Source organism: Nomascus leucogenys, chromosome 14 (genome assembly GCF_006542625.1).
Source record: "Nomascus leucogenys isolate Asia chromosome 14, Asia_NLE_v1, whole genome shotgun sequence".
Taxonomy (NCBI): domain Eukaryota; kingdom Metazoa; phylum Chordata; class Mammalia; order Primates; family Hylobatidae; genus Nomascus; species Nomascus leucogenys.
Genome location: NC_044394.1, coordinates 75,804,627 through 75,823,003, shown reverse-complemented (window position 1 = coordinate 75,823,003; position 18,377 = coordinate 75,804,627). Strand labels below are relative to the sequence as shown.

General features: G+C 37.6%; 1 protein-coding gene across 2 annotated transcripts in view; it reads left to right on the top strand.

Moving 5' to 3' along the window:
* GCC2 (GRIP and coiled-coil domain containing 2) overlaps nucleotides 1-18,377 on the top strand; it is a 62,984-nt gene that overhangs the window by 38,656 nt on the left and 5,951 nt on the right. For both annotated transcript variants that reach the window (XM_030828197.1, XM_030828196.1), the window contains exons 14-22: nucleotides 203-303; nucleotides 395-472; nucleotides 1,078-1,215; nucleotides 2,265-2,386; nucleotides 4,411-4,587; nucleotides 7,141-7,358; nucleotides 9,845-10,039; nucleotides 11,865-12,004; nucleotides 14,562-14,763. In XM_030828197.1, the coding sequence (XP_030684057.1) occupies nucleotides 203-303; nucleotides 395-472; nucleotides 1,078-1,215; nucleotides 2,265-2,386; nucleotides 4,411-4,587; nucleotides 7,141-7,358; nucleotides 9,845-10,039; nucleotides 11,865-12,004; nucleotides 14,562-14,763 (1,371 nt within the window). The remainder of the gene's footprint in view (nucleotides 1-202; nucleotides 304-394; nucleotides 473-1,077; nucleotides 1,216-2,264; nucleotides 2,387-4,410; nucleotides 4,588-7,140; nucleotides 7,359-9,844; nucleotides 10,040-11,864; nucleotides 12,005-14,561; nucleotides 14,764-18,377) is intronic.

Sequence of the window (18,377 nt, the reverse complement as noted above, 5' to 3'; positions counted from 1 at the left end):
TGTTACAGCCGGGAGATGGGTACAGTAGAGTTTATGGCACTGTTGTTACTACTGTCACATATGTTTGAAGTATTCCATAATAGAAAGCTAAAACAGGTTTATTTTAAACATAAGCCAATACAAAGAAGACATTATTTCTGTATTTAAATTCACTGATAAAAATTGTTACATCTTTTTCTGCTGAAATTATTTCTTGTGCTAGCTTCATTACAGTCTTCAGTACAACAATATGAAGAAAAAAACACCAAAATCAAGCAATTGCTTGTGAAAACCAAAAAGGAACTGGCAGATTCAAAGCAAGCAGTACGTTAATTTCTCAGTTTCATATTTTAGTACTTATTCATTATTTATGAGTAACATTTTAAAAAATTTAACCAAGATTCTCATTCTGTAGGAAACTGATCACTTAATACTTCAAGCATCTTTAAAAGGTGAGCTGGAGGCAAGCCAGCAGCAAGTAGAAGTCTATAAAGTAAGGTTTTTACTTTTTAAGATTAAAAAAATGTTTTTTCATGTAGAAGTGAGGTACCATTTAGAGATTTTATTAATTATCCTATAAGGATATCTAGAAAGATTCCTCAACATTTTGAGGAAGTTACAACAATAAATCAAGTCTGGCATATGACTGGAGTATATTGTTTAGCTCAAGCTAGATTATTTTCATGTATTTGGAAATTCGTAATATACTACAGAATAGTGCAAAATAAAATAAGCCGGCATCTGAGCTTAATGATATTACAGTCACAAGGAACAGTTTATAAGATGATTTTATACGTTTGCTATGTTTGTGTATACTTTTATATATATAATGTCTTGAAGTATTTAAACATTGTATGTTAAATATGTAGTCTGGGATTTTCATTTTTTTAATTGATGTTGATTTAAGAAAAGATAACTTAGTGAGAAAATGTTCTACTTGTCTCTACTTTTTCAATAATAATACATAAAAATATTTCACTACTTAATTATGCCTTATATGTACTTATGTCTCAAACCTAAAGTTTGTATTTTAAGGAAAACCTCTTTAACTAGTGAAGATAGGATTTGCTAAAGCTAAATTTAAAGATTTACCCCCAGATACAGCTGGCTGAAATAACATCAGAGAAGCACAAAATCCACGAGCACCTGAAAACCTCTGCGGAACAGCACCAGCGTACGCTAAGTGCGTACCAGCAGAGAGTGACAGCACTACAGGAAGAGAGCCGTGCTGCCAAGGTGCGTTCTTCAGGGCAGCCACAGCAAGCCACTGGGATTTTATTATCAGCTAGTCATTGGTTTACTCCAGGGCTGTGCTCTCCCTTTTTAGTATTTTGCTGTTAAGAGCACTTATTAGATTAAGACCTCTTCAGTTAATCTGGCTCTAACCCCAGTCCCATGCCAACCCTAATCGTAACTTGGATCACTTTTTTTGCCAAAAGGAAAAACATGATGTTTTTTTCCATTTCAACCTTGTTTTGCAATTTATGTGTCACTTATTTATAAAACTTTTTTTGTTAGAAAAGTGTTACAGTTCTTAGGGATAAATGATTATAAAATAACATTTTAATAGCATGTCTGTGGGGGCCTACTTTCTTATCATCATCCAGAACAGACACAGTGCAGTGGTTGTGTTAGATGCAGGTCTTATTTAAGCAATCATGGCAACACTGTTGTGGGAGTTTACAGATCACTTCAAGAAAGTGGAAGACCTGGAACTTAACACTTACCACCCTGTTTTGAAAACTGAAGTTCAAATAACTTAATTTCTTTGAGTTAATTTTTCTCAAATTTATAAAAAGGGGATATCATAAAAGAAAATGTTTATGAAGTTCCAAAAGCTCATAGTGTCACTATAAAATGTATGGTTAATAAATTAATCTACCAGGGTAGAAGACATGGTAGAAACGGATCTCTTACCAGAAAATATATATTATTAAGAGGTCTTTAAAAAGTGTAAGGCCTCCCAACATGAAGACCTGGTAAATGTTTGAGGCAATGGATATCCTAATTACCCTGATTTGCTTATTACACATTGTATGCATCCATCAAAATATCACATGCACCCCATAAATATGTACAATTATGTATCAGTTAAAAAGAAAATTTTTTAAGTCTAAAGCCAACAGAAGTATGCTTTTTAGCAAGGTTAATCAAGAAACCAAAAAGAATGTCAGCCATTTTTCTCATTTTCAGAAACAAGTTTTTATCTCAATTTGTTAATCTCTGAAAGAAAATAGAAGGACCCTGTTACAATAGAAAACGTTTCTCTCTTTTAAATGTTATAGGCAGAACAAGCTACTATAACCTCTGAATTCGAGAGCTACAAAGTCCGAGTTCATAACGTTCTAAAACAACAGAAAAATAAATCTATGTCTCAGGCTGAAACTGAGGGCGCTAAGCAAGAAAGGTAAAGTCTAAATTAAATATGCAGAGTTTTCCTCCCACAATGCAGGTTCTTCACCAAGTAGATTGAAAATCCTATTATGATTTTTTTTTTTTTTTTGGGACAGGGAGCTCTTGTTGCCCAGGCTGGAGTGCAGTGGTACAATCTCAGCTCACTGCCACCTTCACTTCCCGGGTTCAAGTGATTCTCCTGCCTCAGCCTCCTGAGTAGCTGGGATTACAGGCGTACACCATCATGCCCAGCTAATTTTTGTATTTTTATTAGAGACGAGGTTTCACCATGTTGGCCAGGCTGGTCTCAAATTCCTGACCTCAGATGATCCACCCACCTTAGCCTCTCAGAGTGCTGGGATTACAGGCGTGAGCCACAGCACCCGGCCTAAAATCCTATTATGATTTTTAACTGTGAAATTATGTATATTGTTACCAAAGAGAACAGAATTTCTTGGCTTCACTGTGTCTGCAGACAGTAACAGGGAAACTTCATTACAAAGGACACTGTTGCAAACTCTAAAATTAGATGTTAAAGTGCACAGTGAAGCCAGGATATGAGATAATAGGCTAACAGTTCCATCTTAATAAGATCTTGTCATGGTAGAGATACAGGCATTAAAATTACATTATGATTTGTTTTTCCAATTTTGAAAATTTAGAAGTAAAAATTAAAATGCTAAGTATACTTATTTGCCATTAATTTAGGTTAAACTGAAGTTGCTTTAAAATATTTTACTTTTTTCAAAAATTTTAAATTTAGTACTGAATTTTGGTCTAGAATTAAACTTTTCGTATTTATGACCATTTCAGTTCTATTTGAATGGTATATTGTTTATGCTGCTTTAAAACTAGCATACAGATCCTGTTTGTACTGGGAGTAAGAGAGAGATAGGGCATTCCATGGCATCTGTGTTTTGTCTTTGAGTAGCGGTTCAGTATTCAAAGCAGTTTTACATCTGGCTCTTACTGTTCTAAACAAGACTAATTATTCTGAAATTTTTGTATGTTATGTTTCTGTTACTTTAATTTAGGAATCTATTAAATATAGAGACTGTAGATTGAAACATGGTATTTTCTCTCCAGTAGCTCATTATATAAAGGGGAAATTAGATACTGATACATTTCATAAATATAAATGTCACCATTTTCAAGAGCCATTTTTGACCATGCCTAAATTTTGAGTTCACATTATATGAATGTAAATGTTTTGTGTTCCTTCTACTTTCTTATAATATAAATACATTTTTTAAAAAAGAAACTAATAGTGTATTGAACTCATTGTGGCAGAATCAGGATTTTAACTATTTCCACCTAGTGTTTCTTCCAAGTCTAAAAAGACCTGCTTTTCTTCAGGGATAATCTTTCACTGTAACTTGGTCTGACGTACCATTCTCATAACAACAATTTAAGAACTATGTGAGTGTGCCGGGCATGGCGGTTCACACCTGTAATCCCAGCACTTTGGGAGTCCAAGGCTGGCGGATCACCTGAGGTCAGGAGTTCAAGACCAACCTGACCAACATGGTGAAACCCTGTCTCTACTAAAAATAAAAAATTAGCTGAGCGTGGTGGTGGGCGCCTGTAGTCCCAGCTACTCGGGAGGCTGAGGCAGGAGGATCACTTGAACCTGGGAGGCGGAAGTTGCAGTGAGCTGAGATTGCGCCACTGCACTCCTGCCTGGGCAACAGAGCCAGACTCCATCTCAAAAAAAAAAAAAAATAGTATGAGGTTTTTTCTTTAACTGACATAGTCCTGTAACATAAAATTGGCTATTTTGATGCCCCTTTTTGAATATGAAATTCTAAATTTTGGAGAAATTTTTTGTAAATTTGTAGTGCCTAAGATTTTAAATCTGGCTATAATATCTTTTGTATTATATTTAATCCTAGTCTTGAATTCTTCTGACTATTATATTTCCTTTAGAATCATCCAAAAGTATGGCATTGAAAGGTTAAATGGTTAAACTATATTTAAAACCACAAAATCAAATTCACCTTTTTCAAAAAATTTTAAAACTGTGTATTTCTGTTTTAGGGAATATCTGGAAATGCTGATTGACCAGCTAAAAATCAAATTACAAGATAGCCAAAATAACTTACAGATTAATGTATCTGAACTTCAAACATTGCAGTCTGAACATGATACACTGCTAGAAAGGCACAACAAGATGCTGCAGGAAACTGTGTCCAAAGAGGCGGAACTCCGGGAAAAGTAAGGCTGTTAGCAGCACTAACACTGTACCAGACAGCAATGTATTTGTTTGTTGAAACTTCTAATATGTTGATCCTTGAGATGAATGCAGATTAGAAAATAAAAAATAGACATTTCTAAAGGCTTGGTAACTTTGCTTTATCTACCTTAGAGCTTCGCCTTTTACATTGCTTTTGTATTTTGCATTTTTAAGAACAATAAATGTCTATCTGCTCATCCAGTATTCTGTGTCTCCTACAGCCTTCTTGGCTAGGATGTTTCTCTAAAAAAACAAACAAAAACGTACTACTTTCCAACCCAGGTATCAAATCATAAGCATTTTTTTTTTTAGAAGAAAACACCCAAATAGTTGCTAACTGAAAAAGAATATGCAACTTATCTTTGCAATTCTGTCTTCAATTTGTCATATTTTGTTCATCACTATAATACTTTAAATAGACATTAGAAGTATTGGCAAAATAAATAGATTATTGTCAACAAGAAGTTTTCAACTCCTGTGATAAAGAAATTGGGTAGTAGGAGTATTAGGCTGAGGAAAAGAATTCTTCATTGAGGATCTTTTATCAAGGGTGTTAAGATACTTTTATCACAGATTTGCTTATGTAATATACCTAATCTTATGCTAATCTGCAAAATGAAAGCACTTAGCTTTTTGTGGCTTCTGTCTGTTAACAGTGTAATTTGCATGTTAATCATGTAAACCAAAAGTTTCAGGGAAGATGTACCAGTTTTCTAACTGCCTATCACCAGGGTTTACCATGAGATTATCTTATATATAGTGATGTTTGCTTGATATTCTCCAACACTTATTCTTTAGGAAAGTTACTGCAAATTATATTGCTAACACAAATAAAGTACTGTTGATTCCTCTAAAGTAATTCAGTCTTTCAGTAAGTGTTTTTTGAGCACCTACTATGTGCCAGTCACTTTTCATAGCATTTTGAGGTATCTTTAGGAGTCTTTCCTCTTCTTCAGAAATATTAAAAACTAATGGTATCGTTATTGTCTGTGCCCAAGTATGAAGAAATAGCCTTCTTTTTATATAGTCTCCACTTTTAAAAAATGTTTTAATATTCATACTTTCTCTATAGCAGATTGTGAAAATGGTTCCAGAGGAATGTGATAATTAGGCTAACTAATTAAAATCTGTATTACCCAGAGACTATAAACACCTCTGTAACAACTGAGACAGAACAGTAAACTTCTATCAGCACAATCATTCTGATTCCAGATGGGGGGTTTAAGCATTTAGCTTTCAAATTGGTAAATTCATAAATGTCAATGATACTGCCTGAGAATAGACACTTTACCCTACCTCTAATTTTTATCCTGCTTAGACTATTTTTGTAACTACCTATGGTTCTTCCTTTGCTTTCTTGGTAGATATTGTTTGAACAAAATGCTTGCGGAGAAATGTGTATACACTAGTATTTTCTAGATTCATTAATCAATATGAACTTAGTAATTAAGATTTCTTTTCTGAAACATGGTATTTTATTGCATTTCTCCTTTCGGCCACTAAACCTTGTTTTAAACCTTGTATGGTGCACGTATGTGTAGCAGGTAGAAAAAATATCTTGGCAAAGTACAGGCTAAACTGTTAACAATGTTTATCTACCTGTGGAATTGGGATTTTATCCTGCCAGGCATGAGAGTAATTAATCGAGGGGCTTTTACTTTTTTCTCTGACAGCTTTTGTATTTTTTAAATTTTTATTAGAGAATTCTGTGGATCCCCTGTATAAAAGGAAATTTATTTATTTATTTATTTATTACCAAAGTGAAACATATAAAACATGAAAACTACAGGTAAACCATTAAAAGTGATGGTTCCCAAATTGTAAGCCCACTGGTTAGTTTCAGGCTGAGTACATAAAAATCACATTGAAAACTACTAAAAATAGGGAATTCCTAGAACCACTACTGGGATCCTGATTCAGTGGGTGTAACATGAAAACTAGACGTCTCTATTTTCAACAAGGTACTCCAGTGATTCTCATGTGCGGTGAGATTTGAAACAGCTATAGTAAACCAAGTCTGTGTTTGTTGTGGTTCATGTTAATCAACTCAAAAATGGATACTTTCCTCTAAAGTTTTCTGAGTAAATCAAAAGAGTGTGGGTTTTTTTTTTTTTTAATGTTTTTAGGGTGGTAGATAAAAGGGAGATTAATCTTACATTTGTGTGAGCTACCACATACGATGATGTGAAGAAGTGGACTAATTAAAAGTATAATTATTTTATGCTTTAAATATAGTCCTATTTTCTGATGAACCATGAAAGAAGTTCCTAATCTGGACAACACAACACAGTTTCTTAACTGGGGTTCTTCATCTGAAATGCGTAACACAGATTATTTGAACTAGATGACAGCCAGTGTCAGTTCTCATCAAGTTATTTCACAGTGAGTACAGTGTAGGTATGTAGGAGAGAAGCTGATTCATACATTCAGTAGAGGGACTTAGAGCTAATTCTCTTGCAGAACCCAGTTGAGAAAGGCTAAGTCAGCATATAAAGTTGAAAGATCTTCTGTGAACTAAGTTTCTCATCTTTCAGATTGTGTACAATACAATCAGAGAACATGATGATGAAGTCTGAACATACACAGACTGTGAGTCAGCTAACATCCCAGAACGAGGTCCTTAGAAATAGCTTCCGAGATCAAGTGCGACATTTGCAGGAAGAGCACAGGAAGACAGTGGACACATTACAGCAGCAGCTCTCCAAGATGGAAGCGCAGCTCTTCCAGCTTAAGAATGAACCGACCACAAGAAGTATGTATGTACGCATGGAAATATTAGTTGTTCATGTTTTCATGTATTTATGTCTCTTAAATACATTCTTCACAAATTCCTAAGAAAGAAAATTTACTAGGTGTCACCAGTGTCAAATCTGTGATTAATGATTTTGGATTTGCTTACTGGAAAGATATTTGAACCATCTGAATCCTTCCCTCTTGATTATACTTACAGAAGCCTGTATAACCTCTTAGAATGCTGACTTTGATGTATTCTTTACCCCCTTTTCTTTTTCTCTGACTTAAACATACTGCCAGTCTCATGACACGTCTTTTTTTTTTTTTTTTTTTGAGACGGAGTCTCGCTCTATCGCCCAGGCTGGAGTGCAGTGGCGCGATCTGGGCTCACTGCAAGCTCCGCCTCCCGAGTTCACGCCATTTTCCTGCCTCAGCCTTCGGAGTAGCTGAGACTACAGGCGCCCGCCACCAGGCCGGCTAATTTGTATTTTTAGTAGAGACGCAGTTTCACCGTGTTAGCCAGGATAGTCTCGATCTCCTGACCTCGTGACCCGCCCGCCTCGACCTCCCAAAGGTGCTGGGATTACAGGCATGAGCCACTACGCCTGGCGGACACATGTCTTAATTCTAGTATTCACCAGATTTGTTTCATGTTCTCCGTTGTTAGTCATCAAATTTGTCTACTTTTTAAATAGAAACATTAGATAGAGCAAGGAAGTTAGAAACACTCAAGTGGCACTGAATGTGTAGAATTACATAACCAATATAGCTTCTTTCCTTTCACATTTACAACTAGTTGGAATTTTAGTTCAGCCGCACCCAGTATCTTCCATTCTGCTTCCAGGAAGAAATGGAAAAATGTCAGCCATGATGATGCAGTATTTTAGTAGCAAGTTGATGGTGTTTTGGTTTCCCATGAGAAATACTGTCACTGGAGCATTAGCAGCTATCAGTCACTTATTAGGGTAAAAAAGCAACTTCAGAAGAATTTAACATATGCAAAAGAATCAACAAAGAAGTAATCAGCCAGGGCAAAGGTCGCACAAGAGATTGTAATCTAGCAATCAGCAGTGGAATAAGCAGTCAGCTTACCAGAAACCCAGGAAAATGCTTCAGAAAGGGCAGTCAGGACTAAGGTAACTTAATGAAATGCAAAATAAATCTGAAGTTTAAAAATCTAGATTACAATTCTGGTCTCTAACTCAGTTATGAGACCTTGGGCAAAGTCATTAAATTTTTCTGAACTTCAGATTTTTGGGAGTCAATAAATCAATACATGTCAAAGGGCCTAATAAACTTTACAGTTTAGACCGGGCGTGGTGTATCAACCCTGCAATCTCAGCACTTTGGGAGGCCAAGGCGGGTGGATCACATGAGGTCAGGAGTTTGAGACCAGTCTGGACAACATGGTGAAATCCCATCTCTATTAAAAATAGAAAAATTATCTGGGCGGGATGGCATGCACCTGTAAGTCCCAGCTACTTGTGGGGCTGAGGTGGGAGGATGGCTTGAGCCTGGGAGGCAGAGGTTGCTGTGAGCCAAGATCGTGCCACTGCACTCCAACCTGTGTGACAGAGTGAGACCTTGTCTCAGAAAAAAAAAACGCTTTACAGTTCATCAGCAAACAGGAAAGTCTTGCTAGACAATGTAATTGATTAGTTCCATGCCCTGGATTCTGGGCTCTTACTGTATGAGCACTGTAGATGTGAGCTGCAACAATTAAGAAGCTGCAGAGATAAAGGTATAAGGGCAGTGATCGAGGATGTCTGTCGAGCAGATTTCAGCAAGTGTGTTTCAAGAAGTATGCGGCAATCTGAAATACCTAATCCTGAAAAATTGCTAGAATCTAGTTTTTTAATTTTGGCCAGTATTTAGCAGTAGTTTGGCCCTCTACTCTAAATTAATAAAAAATAAGTAGTACTATATTATGAGCTGTGTTATCTAACATTTTATCTTAGCTAGTAGCAATTCATTTATAGCTTCTATTAAGATGATGTAGAATGATGTAGTTAAAAGTTTGATGACTACTTTTTTTGTTGTTGTTTTTTGAGCTGGAGTCTTGCTCTGTCGCCAGGCTGGAGTGCAGTGGCGTGATCTCGGCTCACTGCAACCTCCGCCTCCTGGTTTCCGGCAATTATCTGCCTCAGCCTCCCCAGCAGCTAGGATTACAGGCACCTGCCACCGTGCCTGGCTAATTTTTGTATTTTTAGTAGATAGGGTTTCACCATCTTGGCCAGGCTGGTCTTGAACTTCCTGACCTTCTGATCCACCCACCTTAGCCTCCCAAATTGCTAAGATTACAGATTTGAGCCACCATGCCCGGCCTTGATGACTAAATTTTAAGAAATGTTTTAGCAATTCTTCATACACCTTTCACTTATCTTATAGTTACTTAATTCCTCTACTCTTACCATTTGATATTTTCATTTTATTGTGTATCTCTGTAAGGCCGAATCAATAGATTTTGAACAATCTCACACTTAACCTTTAAAAAAAATCTAATAGGCCCAGTTTCTTCTCAACAATCTTTGAAGAACCTTCGAGAAAGGAGAAACACAGACCTCCCGCTTCTAGACATGCACACTGTAACCCGAGAAGAGGGAGAAGGCATGGAGACAACTGATACTGAGTCTGTGTCTTCCATCAGCACATACACACAGTCTTTAGAGCAGCTGCTTAATTCTCCCGAAACTAAACTCGGTATGTTACTCTGTCTAAATATGTTTTTCTTATTTAATTTCACTGTCTTATTTAATTACTGTTACTCTAAGTTACATATGCTTTTTTGGGCTGCTCCAATAAAATTTCTTTCAATATTCCACTACCTGTTTGTATTAGGGTTCTTTAGAGGGACAGAACTAACTGGATGGATGGATGGATGGATGGATGGATGGATGGATGGATGGATGGGATGGATGGGATGGATGGAATGGATGGATGGATGCTTATTAAGTATTACCTTACATGATCACTAGGCCATCTGCAGGCTGAGGAGCAACGAGAGCCAGTCCAAGTTCCAAAACTGAAGAACTAGGAGTCTGATGTTCAAGGGCGGGAAGCATCCAGCACAGGAAAAAGATGTAGTTGGGAGGCTAGGCCAATCTCGCCTTTTCACATTTTTCTGCCTGCTTTATATTCACTGGCAGCTGATTAGATGATACCTACCAGATTAAGGGTGGGTCTGCCTTCCCCAGCCCACTGACTCAAATGTTAATCTCTTTTGGCAACACCTTCACAGACACACTCAGGATTAATACTTTGCATCCTTTAATCCAATCAAGTTGACACCCAGTATTAACCATCACACTGTCCAAATGGAAAAATTATGAAACAAATCTTTTTTAAAATAAAATGCTGGTTCTTGCCCTAGGCTTGAACCATAAATAAGTGGTGGGAAGTTTATAGTCACAAATAGGTGGTGGGTATTAGAAAGCAGGATAAACTATCCTCTCACCCTTCCAAGAAACTGACAGTTTCAGTTTATTCCTCTTGATGAAGTAATGCTAAATTTTTTTTTTTTTTTTTTGAGACAGAGTCTTGCTATGTCGCCCAGGCTGGAGTTCAGTGGCGCAATCTCGGCTCACTGCAAGCTCTGCCTCCCGGGTTCACGCCATTCTCATGCCTCAGCCTCTCCGAGTAGCTGGGACTACAGGCGCCCGCCACCACACCCGGCTAATTTTTTATATTTTTAGTAGAGACAGGGTTTCACCGTGGTCTCGATCTCCTGACCTCGTGATTCGCCCGCCTCGGCCTCCCAAAGTGCTGGGATTACAAGCATGAGCCACTGCGCCCGGCCAGTAATGCTAAATTTTTGTAGTGATGTTTTGGTATATTTTATTCTTACCTGTAATTAATATTACTGTTCAAAATTAGGGGAATTTGTTTGTCATCTTCCTGAAACTTCAGGATCACCTGGAGTGAGGGTCATTTGTATTCATGGTCACTGACCATGTGGGGTAGAAACTGCAAGTCATGGTTCCTTCAGGCAAAGTTAATAGTGGTGACATGGAGGCATCATGATAGAGCAGCAGCAGACTCCAGAAGCCGATTTGACTTTGTGATTTCTGCAAAAATTACCTGTCAACTGTGAGCCTGTTTCATTGTCTGTAAAGTTTGAATAATGATACCTACCCCGCCTGATAGAAGATTCTTATGAGGGAACATGATAGTGACCAGTAAATGTTAATGCTTTCCTCATACGTGAAATGACATAAAGTCTTGGAATATTAATAGATGGGAAGAAAATGTGTAATAAAACTGTCTATAAACACAATTCTGACAAATTTCAGAACTGGGACTCATAGGGCTTGTATTCAGTTAGATTACATGCTTTACAACAGAGATACTGTTTTATTTGTGTCACCTACAACATATAATCCGTTGATTGAGGTATGCTGAATAGATGAATGGCAAAGCAGACCTATAAAATATCACATAGTAAGATATTTATATTTAGATTTTTCTTATTTAGAATCTTCATCTGTAATCTATGATTTTGAAAATTAATTCTTGGAACATCTTGCAGAGCCTCCATTATGGCATGCTGAATTTACCAAAGAAGAATTGGTTCAGAAGCTCAGTTCCACCACAAAAAGTGCAGATCACTTAAACGGCCTGCTTCGGGAAACAGAAGCAACCAATGCAATCCTCATGGAGCAAATTAAGGTGAGATCAGAAAACCTGGCCACCATGAAAACCGCCAGTTTGGTTTTCTTGACCCTCCGTACACATGCACCCAAGTTTAAAAATTCACATTGCAGAAGCATCTATAACGTCTTGATCTTTATATTAGATTCCTGATGGTGAGAAATATTGCCTTTTTTTTTTTTTTTTTTTTGAGACAGAGTCTTGCTCTGTTGCCCAGGCTGGAGTGCAGTGGCACGATCTCGGCTCACTGCAAGCTCCACCTCCCGGGTTCACACCATTCTCCTGCCTCAGCCTCCCGAGTAGCTGGGACTACGGGTGCCCGCCAACATGCCTGGCTAATTTATTTGTATTTTTAGTGGAGACAGGGTTTCACCGTGTTAGCCAGGATGGTCTCGATCTCCTGACCTCGTGATCCGCCCGCCTCGGCCTCCCAAAGTGCTGGTATTACAGGTGTGAGCCACTGCATCCGGCCAAAATACTTTTACACCTATTACGTAAAGATTATTTCTTAATTCCTACTTTTTCTAAGGAACCATAATAGATTTAGAAACTAGAGAGATGTTCACAAATCATTGTTCCATATATGCTTAAATAAAACTTAAATGGGTGTGAGTCTTTGAATTATAAAGATAAACAGTGAATTCAGCTGATATTTATAGTACTGAACTACTAAACAGTTTTCAGGTGGAGATGGCAAAGTGGCATGGGAACTTTTTCCTGTTTAAAGTAGACACCAGAAACATCTAGGAATGTTGCAGAGCAGTTAAGGATTACTCAAATGAGGTATTTCCACCCTGGCTTACTGATAAATCACCCCTCAGAATATAGTCATACTGCTTATTGAGGAGTTCTTATGACCCAGGCCCTGGGCTTTACATATATTATTTAATCTCATCACTGGTTGAGAGAAAAATTGAAGCTAGTAAATGGTGGAACAAAATTCAAACTCATAGCTGTCTGAAAAGTACATGCTTTTCCCCTGACTTTGCTGCTCCTAATAGATCTGTCCTGCCACTGTGCAAGGCCACTAGCTATCCTTGTCAGATTATTTTAAAGCTGAATTCAGTTATTTTCAGTAAATTGTATATATCATGACATTCCACCATTAAATACTTCAGTATGCATCTCTATAAAATAACATTTTCCCACTAATAAAAACATTATCATAGCTAACAAATCACTAACTAGCCCAGTAAACCTAAATGACTTATTTAAATGTTATATTTTCATTTTTTTTTTTTGAGATAGAGTCTCGCTCTGTCACCAGGTTTGGAGTGCAGTGGTGCAATCTCAGCTCACTGCAATCTCCGCCTCCCAGGTTCAAGCGATTCCCCTGCCTCAGCCTCCCGAGGAGCTGGGACTACAGGCACGCACCACCACGCCCGGCTGATTTTTTTTTAGTAGAGACACGGTTTCACCCTGTTGGCCAGGATGGTCTCAATCTCCTGACCTTGTGATCTGCCCGCCTCAGCCTCCCAAAGTGTTGGGATTACAGGCATGAGCCACCACGCCTAGCCAAATGTTATATTTTCATAAATTTGTACTCTCTTCATGATTTCTTAGTCTTCTTTATTGTCGCTTTTTTAAATGGTCCTAGGTTTGAGGACAAAGTTTACTAACTTTCTTGTCTAACCTAAGATGAAAATATACTAAAAGCTATGGCTTGGTTTCAACCTGGAAATCTTCCTCAAAGACTTGAACATGCTATTACCTTTTTTATATCATTCTTTGCCTCATTTCTCTGATACTGTTTTACATTGTCTTATATTCCTGAATTTTCACTGTGTCTGAACTTTTGATTAAGTGCCGTTCACTGTGGACATCTTAACTGCCTGGGACTTTAGGAACAGGGTAGGGGCAGGGGGTTAGTGGAGGCTACAGATGTTCCCCTTAGCCCATTTTCAGAGCCCCATGCCATACTGGCTTAGTTTCTATAGAAAGTAGAAGGCAGAAGGAACATCTTAGTACCAACCCATGGCTCCAGTTAGTTGCTCCTCATGGAGACGTTCCATCAGTTCCCCAGCTTTCAACTCCAATTTTCATGATACCCTGTGCTTCTGAGACAAGAACCCCAGTATTTACACAGGATGCATCCTCTCCTCTTGTCAGTGATACTTGGTAAGCTGCTGGACTGACTGATTTCCACCTCTTCATCTATTTCTCGTGAGAATTTCTTGATGTGTCTCATCTACTTTTTCTCCTCTTGTATTAGCTTGTTGCTTTTCTACTTCACCCCTCTTCCCTCCAAACCCAAATAGCTTAGGACAATGGAGTCATATAGCCCAACACTTGGTTCATATGCAGCAATCCACTTTCTAGGCAAATGCAGCTTTGAAACTATCTCATAGTTGGAGTTCAGGTTTTCATGTCAAATGGATTTTATACTGTGATGTCATAAACTCCTTTGAAATGCTTCACATACAGCTGCTGTAGTTAACTGAATTCCTTCCTTTATTGCCATATGGAGGGAAGGGGGAAGTTTCGGGGGGAAGAGAAGAAAAATACATGAGTTCAGTCTGCCATATTTAATCAGAAGCTCCTAAAGCCTATTTTTAACTCATTTCTCTAACACCAGCTTCTCAAAAGTGAAATAAGAAGATTGGAAAGGAATCAAGAGCGAGAGAAGTCTGCAGCTAACCTGGAATACTTGAAGAACGTCTTGCTGCAGTTCATTTTCTTGAAACCAGGTAGTGAAAGAGAGAGACTTCTTCCTGTTATAAATACAATGTTGCAGCTCAGCCCTGAAGAAAAGGGAAAACTTGCTGCAATTGCTCAAGGTGGGTAAAAGGAGAGTCTTAGAACTTCTGACTTATAACTTAAACTAAACAGCCTGGTGGTTGAGAATTTGTCTGTATGTGTAACTTTTAAATTTTGCTCATTTGGATTGGGTTTATCATATGAGTAGGCCGTGACTAGATTTGAAAAGCTGAGTTTTTAACATCTTGAGGCAACTGTAGTACATTTATATAATTTTAACATTCAGCAAATACAATAAGTGCTTAGCTTGATCTTCTAGCTCTTTGAAAATTGGATTTGTATCCTGGTTTTGAGTTCCGGTGTTCAGTTGAATGTGGTTTTGTTTTAAATTCTACTTTTTAAAAAACATTTATTAGCTTGTTCCTTTTCTACTTCACCCCTCTTCCTTCCTCCAACCCCAAATAGCCTAAGACAATGGAGTCATATAGCCCAACACTTGGTCTATGTACAGCAATCCACTTTCTAGGCAAATGCAGTTTTAAAACTGTGCCATAGGCCAGGCGCCGGTGGCTCATACCTATAATCCCACCACTTTGGGGGGCCGAGGCGGGCAGATCACAAAGTCAAGATACCAAGACCATCCTGGCCAACATGGTGAAATCTCATCTCTACTAAAAATACAAAAATGAGCTGGGCATGGTGGCATGTGCCTGTAGTCCCAGCTACTCAGGAGGCTGAGGCAGGAGAATCGCTTGAACCTGGGAGGCGGAGGTTGCAGTGATCTGTCACGCCACTGTACTCCAGCCTGATGACAGAGCGAGACTCCATCTCAAAAAAAAAAGAAAAACAAACAAACTATGATGTAGTTGGAGTTGGTTTCCATGTCAGATGGATTTAATACTGTGATGTCATTAACTTATTTGAAATGTTTCACATACAACTGCTGTAGTCAACTGAATTCAAGCTGCATCTTAAGAATTATGGTTTCATTTTTGTTTTAGTTTTAAATTACTTTTATTGTTGACATTTTCAAGCGTACAAGGAGGACACTATAATCTCTCTTGAGTTGTCACCCATCTCTAACAGTTTTCAACTCATGGACAATCTTTTGGCATAAGTAGGGGAGAGTTAGAGACTTAAAACAAATCCCACACATCATTTCTTTCCCCAGTGAATAATTCAATGTTTGTTGGATTTCTCTCTCACCTATACCTAGTTTATGTTCATTTTGCCTGGGTTATTGTGAATGTCTTTTTATAGTATCCTAAATAGGGCTCATATATTGCATTTGGTTGATGTTCCTTAAGCTTTATTTTGTTGTTGTGTTTTTGTTTGTTTGTTTGAGACGTAGTGTTGCTCTGTCACCCTGGCTGGAGTGCAGTGGTCCGATCACGGCTCACTGCAACCTCCGCTTCCCGGATTCAAGCGATTCTCCTGCCTCACCCTCCCAAGTAGCTGGGATTACAGATGCACGCCACCACACCTAGCTAATTTTTCTATTTTTAGTAGAGATGAGGTTTCACCATGTTGGCCAGGATGGTCTCAATCTCTTGACCTTGTGATCTGCCCGCCTTGGCCTCCCAAAGTGCTGGGATTACAGGTGTGAGCCACCACGCCTGGCCATTTTGTTGTTTTTTTATCTATAACATTTATATATATAAATATATTTTTTAATGTGCCACTTATTAATTGAAGAAAGTGGTCATTTATGCTATAGCAGTCCTATATTTTGGTTTTAATCATTACAGTGTAACACTGAACTTGTTCCAATTGCCTATAAACAGGAAGATCCAGGTGCAATTGGGTGGGATGGTGGACAGAAATACATCATAGATAGTATTGTGTGCTTTCTAAGACATCAGGAGGCCCCAGAATGTCCAGACATCTTACTTTTGACTGATTGACCTTATCTAGTTGGTGCTCTTTAACATGTTCCCCATCCCTGTAAATCCTAATAACTAAACTGGTAAGAGTCATCCTCAAAATTGAGCAGGCATCTGAATCATCTGGTATACTTACTAAAATTCCAATTGCTGGTCCCCAATTTCTGACCCAAGATTCTGCATTTTTAACAATTCGTTGCTGATACTTCTGGTCTGGGGCCCACACCTTGAGAACCCCTGGTCTAGAGACCTGATAAGATTCAGGCTTAATTTTTTTTACAGACATACTTCATAAGTAGTATTGATAGTTTCTTTGAATCTGGTTTTTTATAATCTTTCTAATGATGAAGGAGGAATGTTCTCAATACTGACAATAATCTCAGTTCTTCAAACTATGGGATAGATTTCTATAGCCACAATAGTATTTTTGGCACAAGGGCCCAAATAAGAATACATCATGTATATTTTTAGTAAATAGTTATTCAAATTACAAATTCACTGTCTTCAATTTATTCTAACAAAAGTAAACCTAATTTTATAGTTATAAAAAAGAAGAAATCTACTTCTAGTCACCTAAGAGTAAAACTGCCCCTAAAAAAAAAAGACAGAAATCTCAAAATTATAACTAATTTTATAGTTATAAAATTAACCAGGACTTTAAGAACGTTTGCATTTTAAAATTAAAGTTTTCAATAGTTTTCAATACAACAATGATATTATCTCAAAATACTTAAGCATGTCTAACAGCCCTCTTTTAAAAGCTCAGCATGTTTAATATAGATGTTGCTAACATCCAGGTGGCTCCTATAAGTTAAGGGTCCATTGATTTAGAAGTTCTAAAGAGACTAACCTAAGGGATACCAATAACAGATACTTTTAAAGAATTTCATAGAGGAGATACACATTAGAAACCCAGAACTCTAAGATGTGCATTTGCTGAGTCCTGTAAACAGACAGGAAAACACTTATATTTGAATTAGTTTGCCCTTTAAAGATTATTTACTACTTGTCTCTTATCAATGTGAGTACATAAAAGAGACCTTATTACAATTAAAAACAATGATGGTTTAGCAGCAGATTTAGATATTTACATTCTGTCTTTAAGAGAATTCTCTCTACTCAGAATACGAAAATTAGCCGGGCGTGGTGGCGCATGCCTGTAATCCCAGCTACTTGGGAGGCTGAGGTAGGAGAATCGCTTGAACCCAGGAGGCAGAGGTTGCAGTGAGCTGAGATGGTGCCATTGCACTCCGGCCCAGGCAACAAGAGCAAAACTCTGTCTCAAAAAAAAAAAAAAAATGTAAACTAGAAGACAGTTCAGAAGAAATTACACAGAATTCAGCATGGGAGAAACAAAAAACAAGAGTGGGAAAAGATACAGAAGATAGAAAAAGACATCAAACATGTTTCTACTAATCAAAGTTCTAAAAAGAGAGAAAAGGATACAGCACAGATAATATATGAAGAGAATGGCTGGAAATCTTTCAGAATTGTTGAAGGATATCTATCCACAGATTCAAAAACCCAGTAAAATCTCAAGCAGTATTTAAAAAAAGAAGAAATCTACTTCTAGTCACATAAGAGTAAAACTGCCCCTAAAAAAGACAGACAGAAATCTCAAAAGCAGCCAGAGAAAGAAGACACATTGCCTCACGATAGATTTCTCAACAGCATTGGTGTAATACTATCTCATGTACTAAAAGAAATAACTGCCAACCTTTTATATTTTCCAAGATCTCTTCAGGAAAACAAAAACTTTAAGAATTCGCCTTCATTGAAAACTCTTAATGATGTACTTCAAGCAAAAAGAA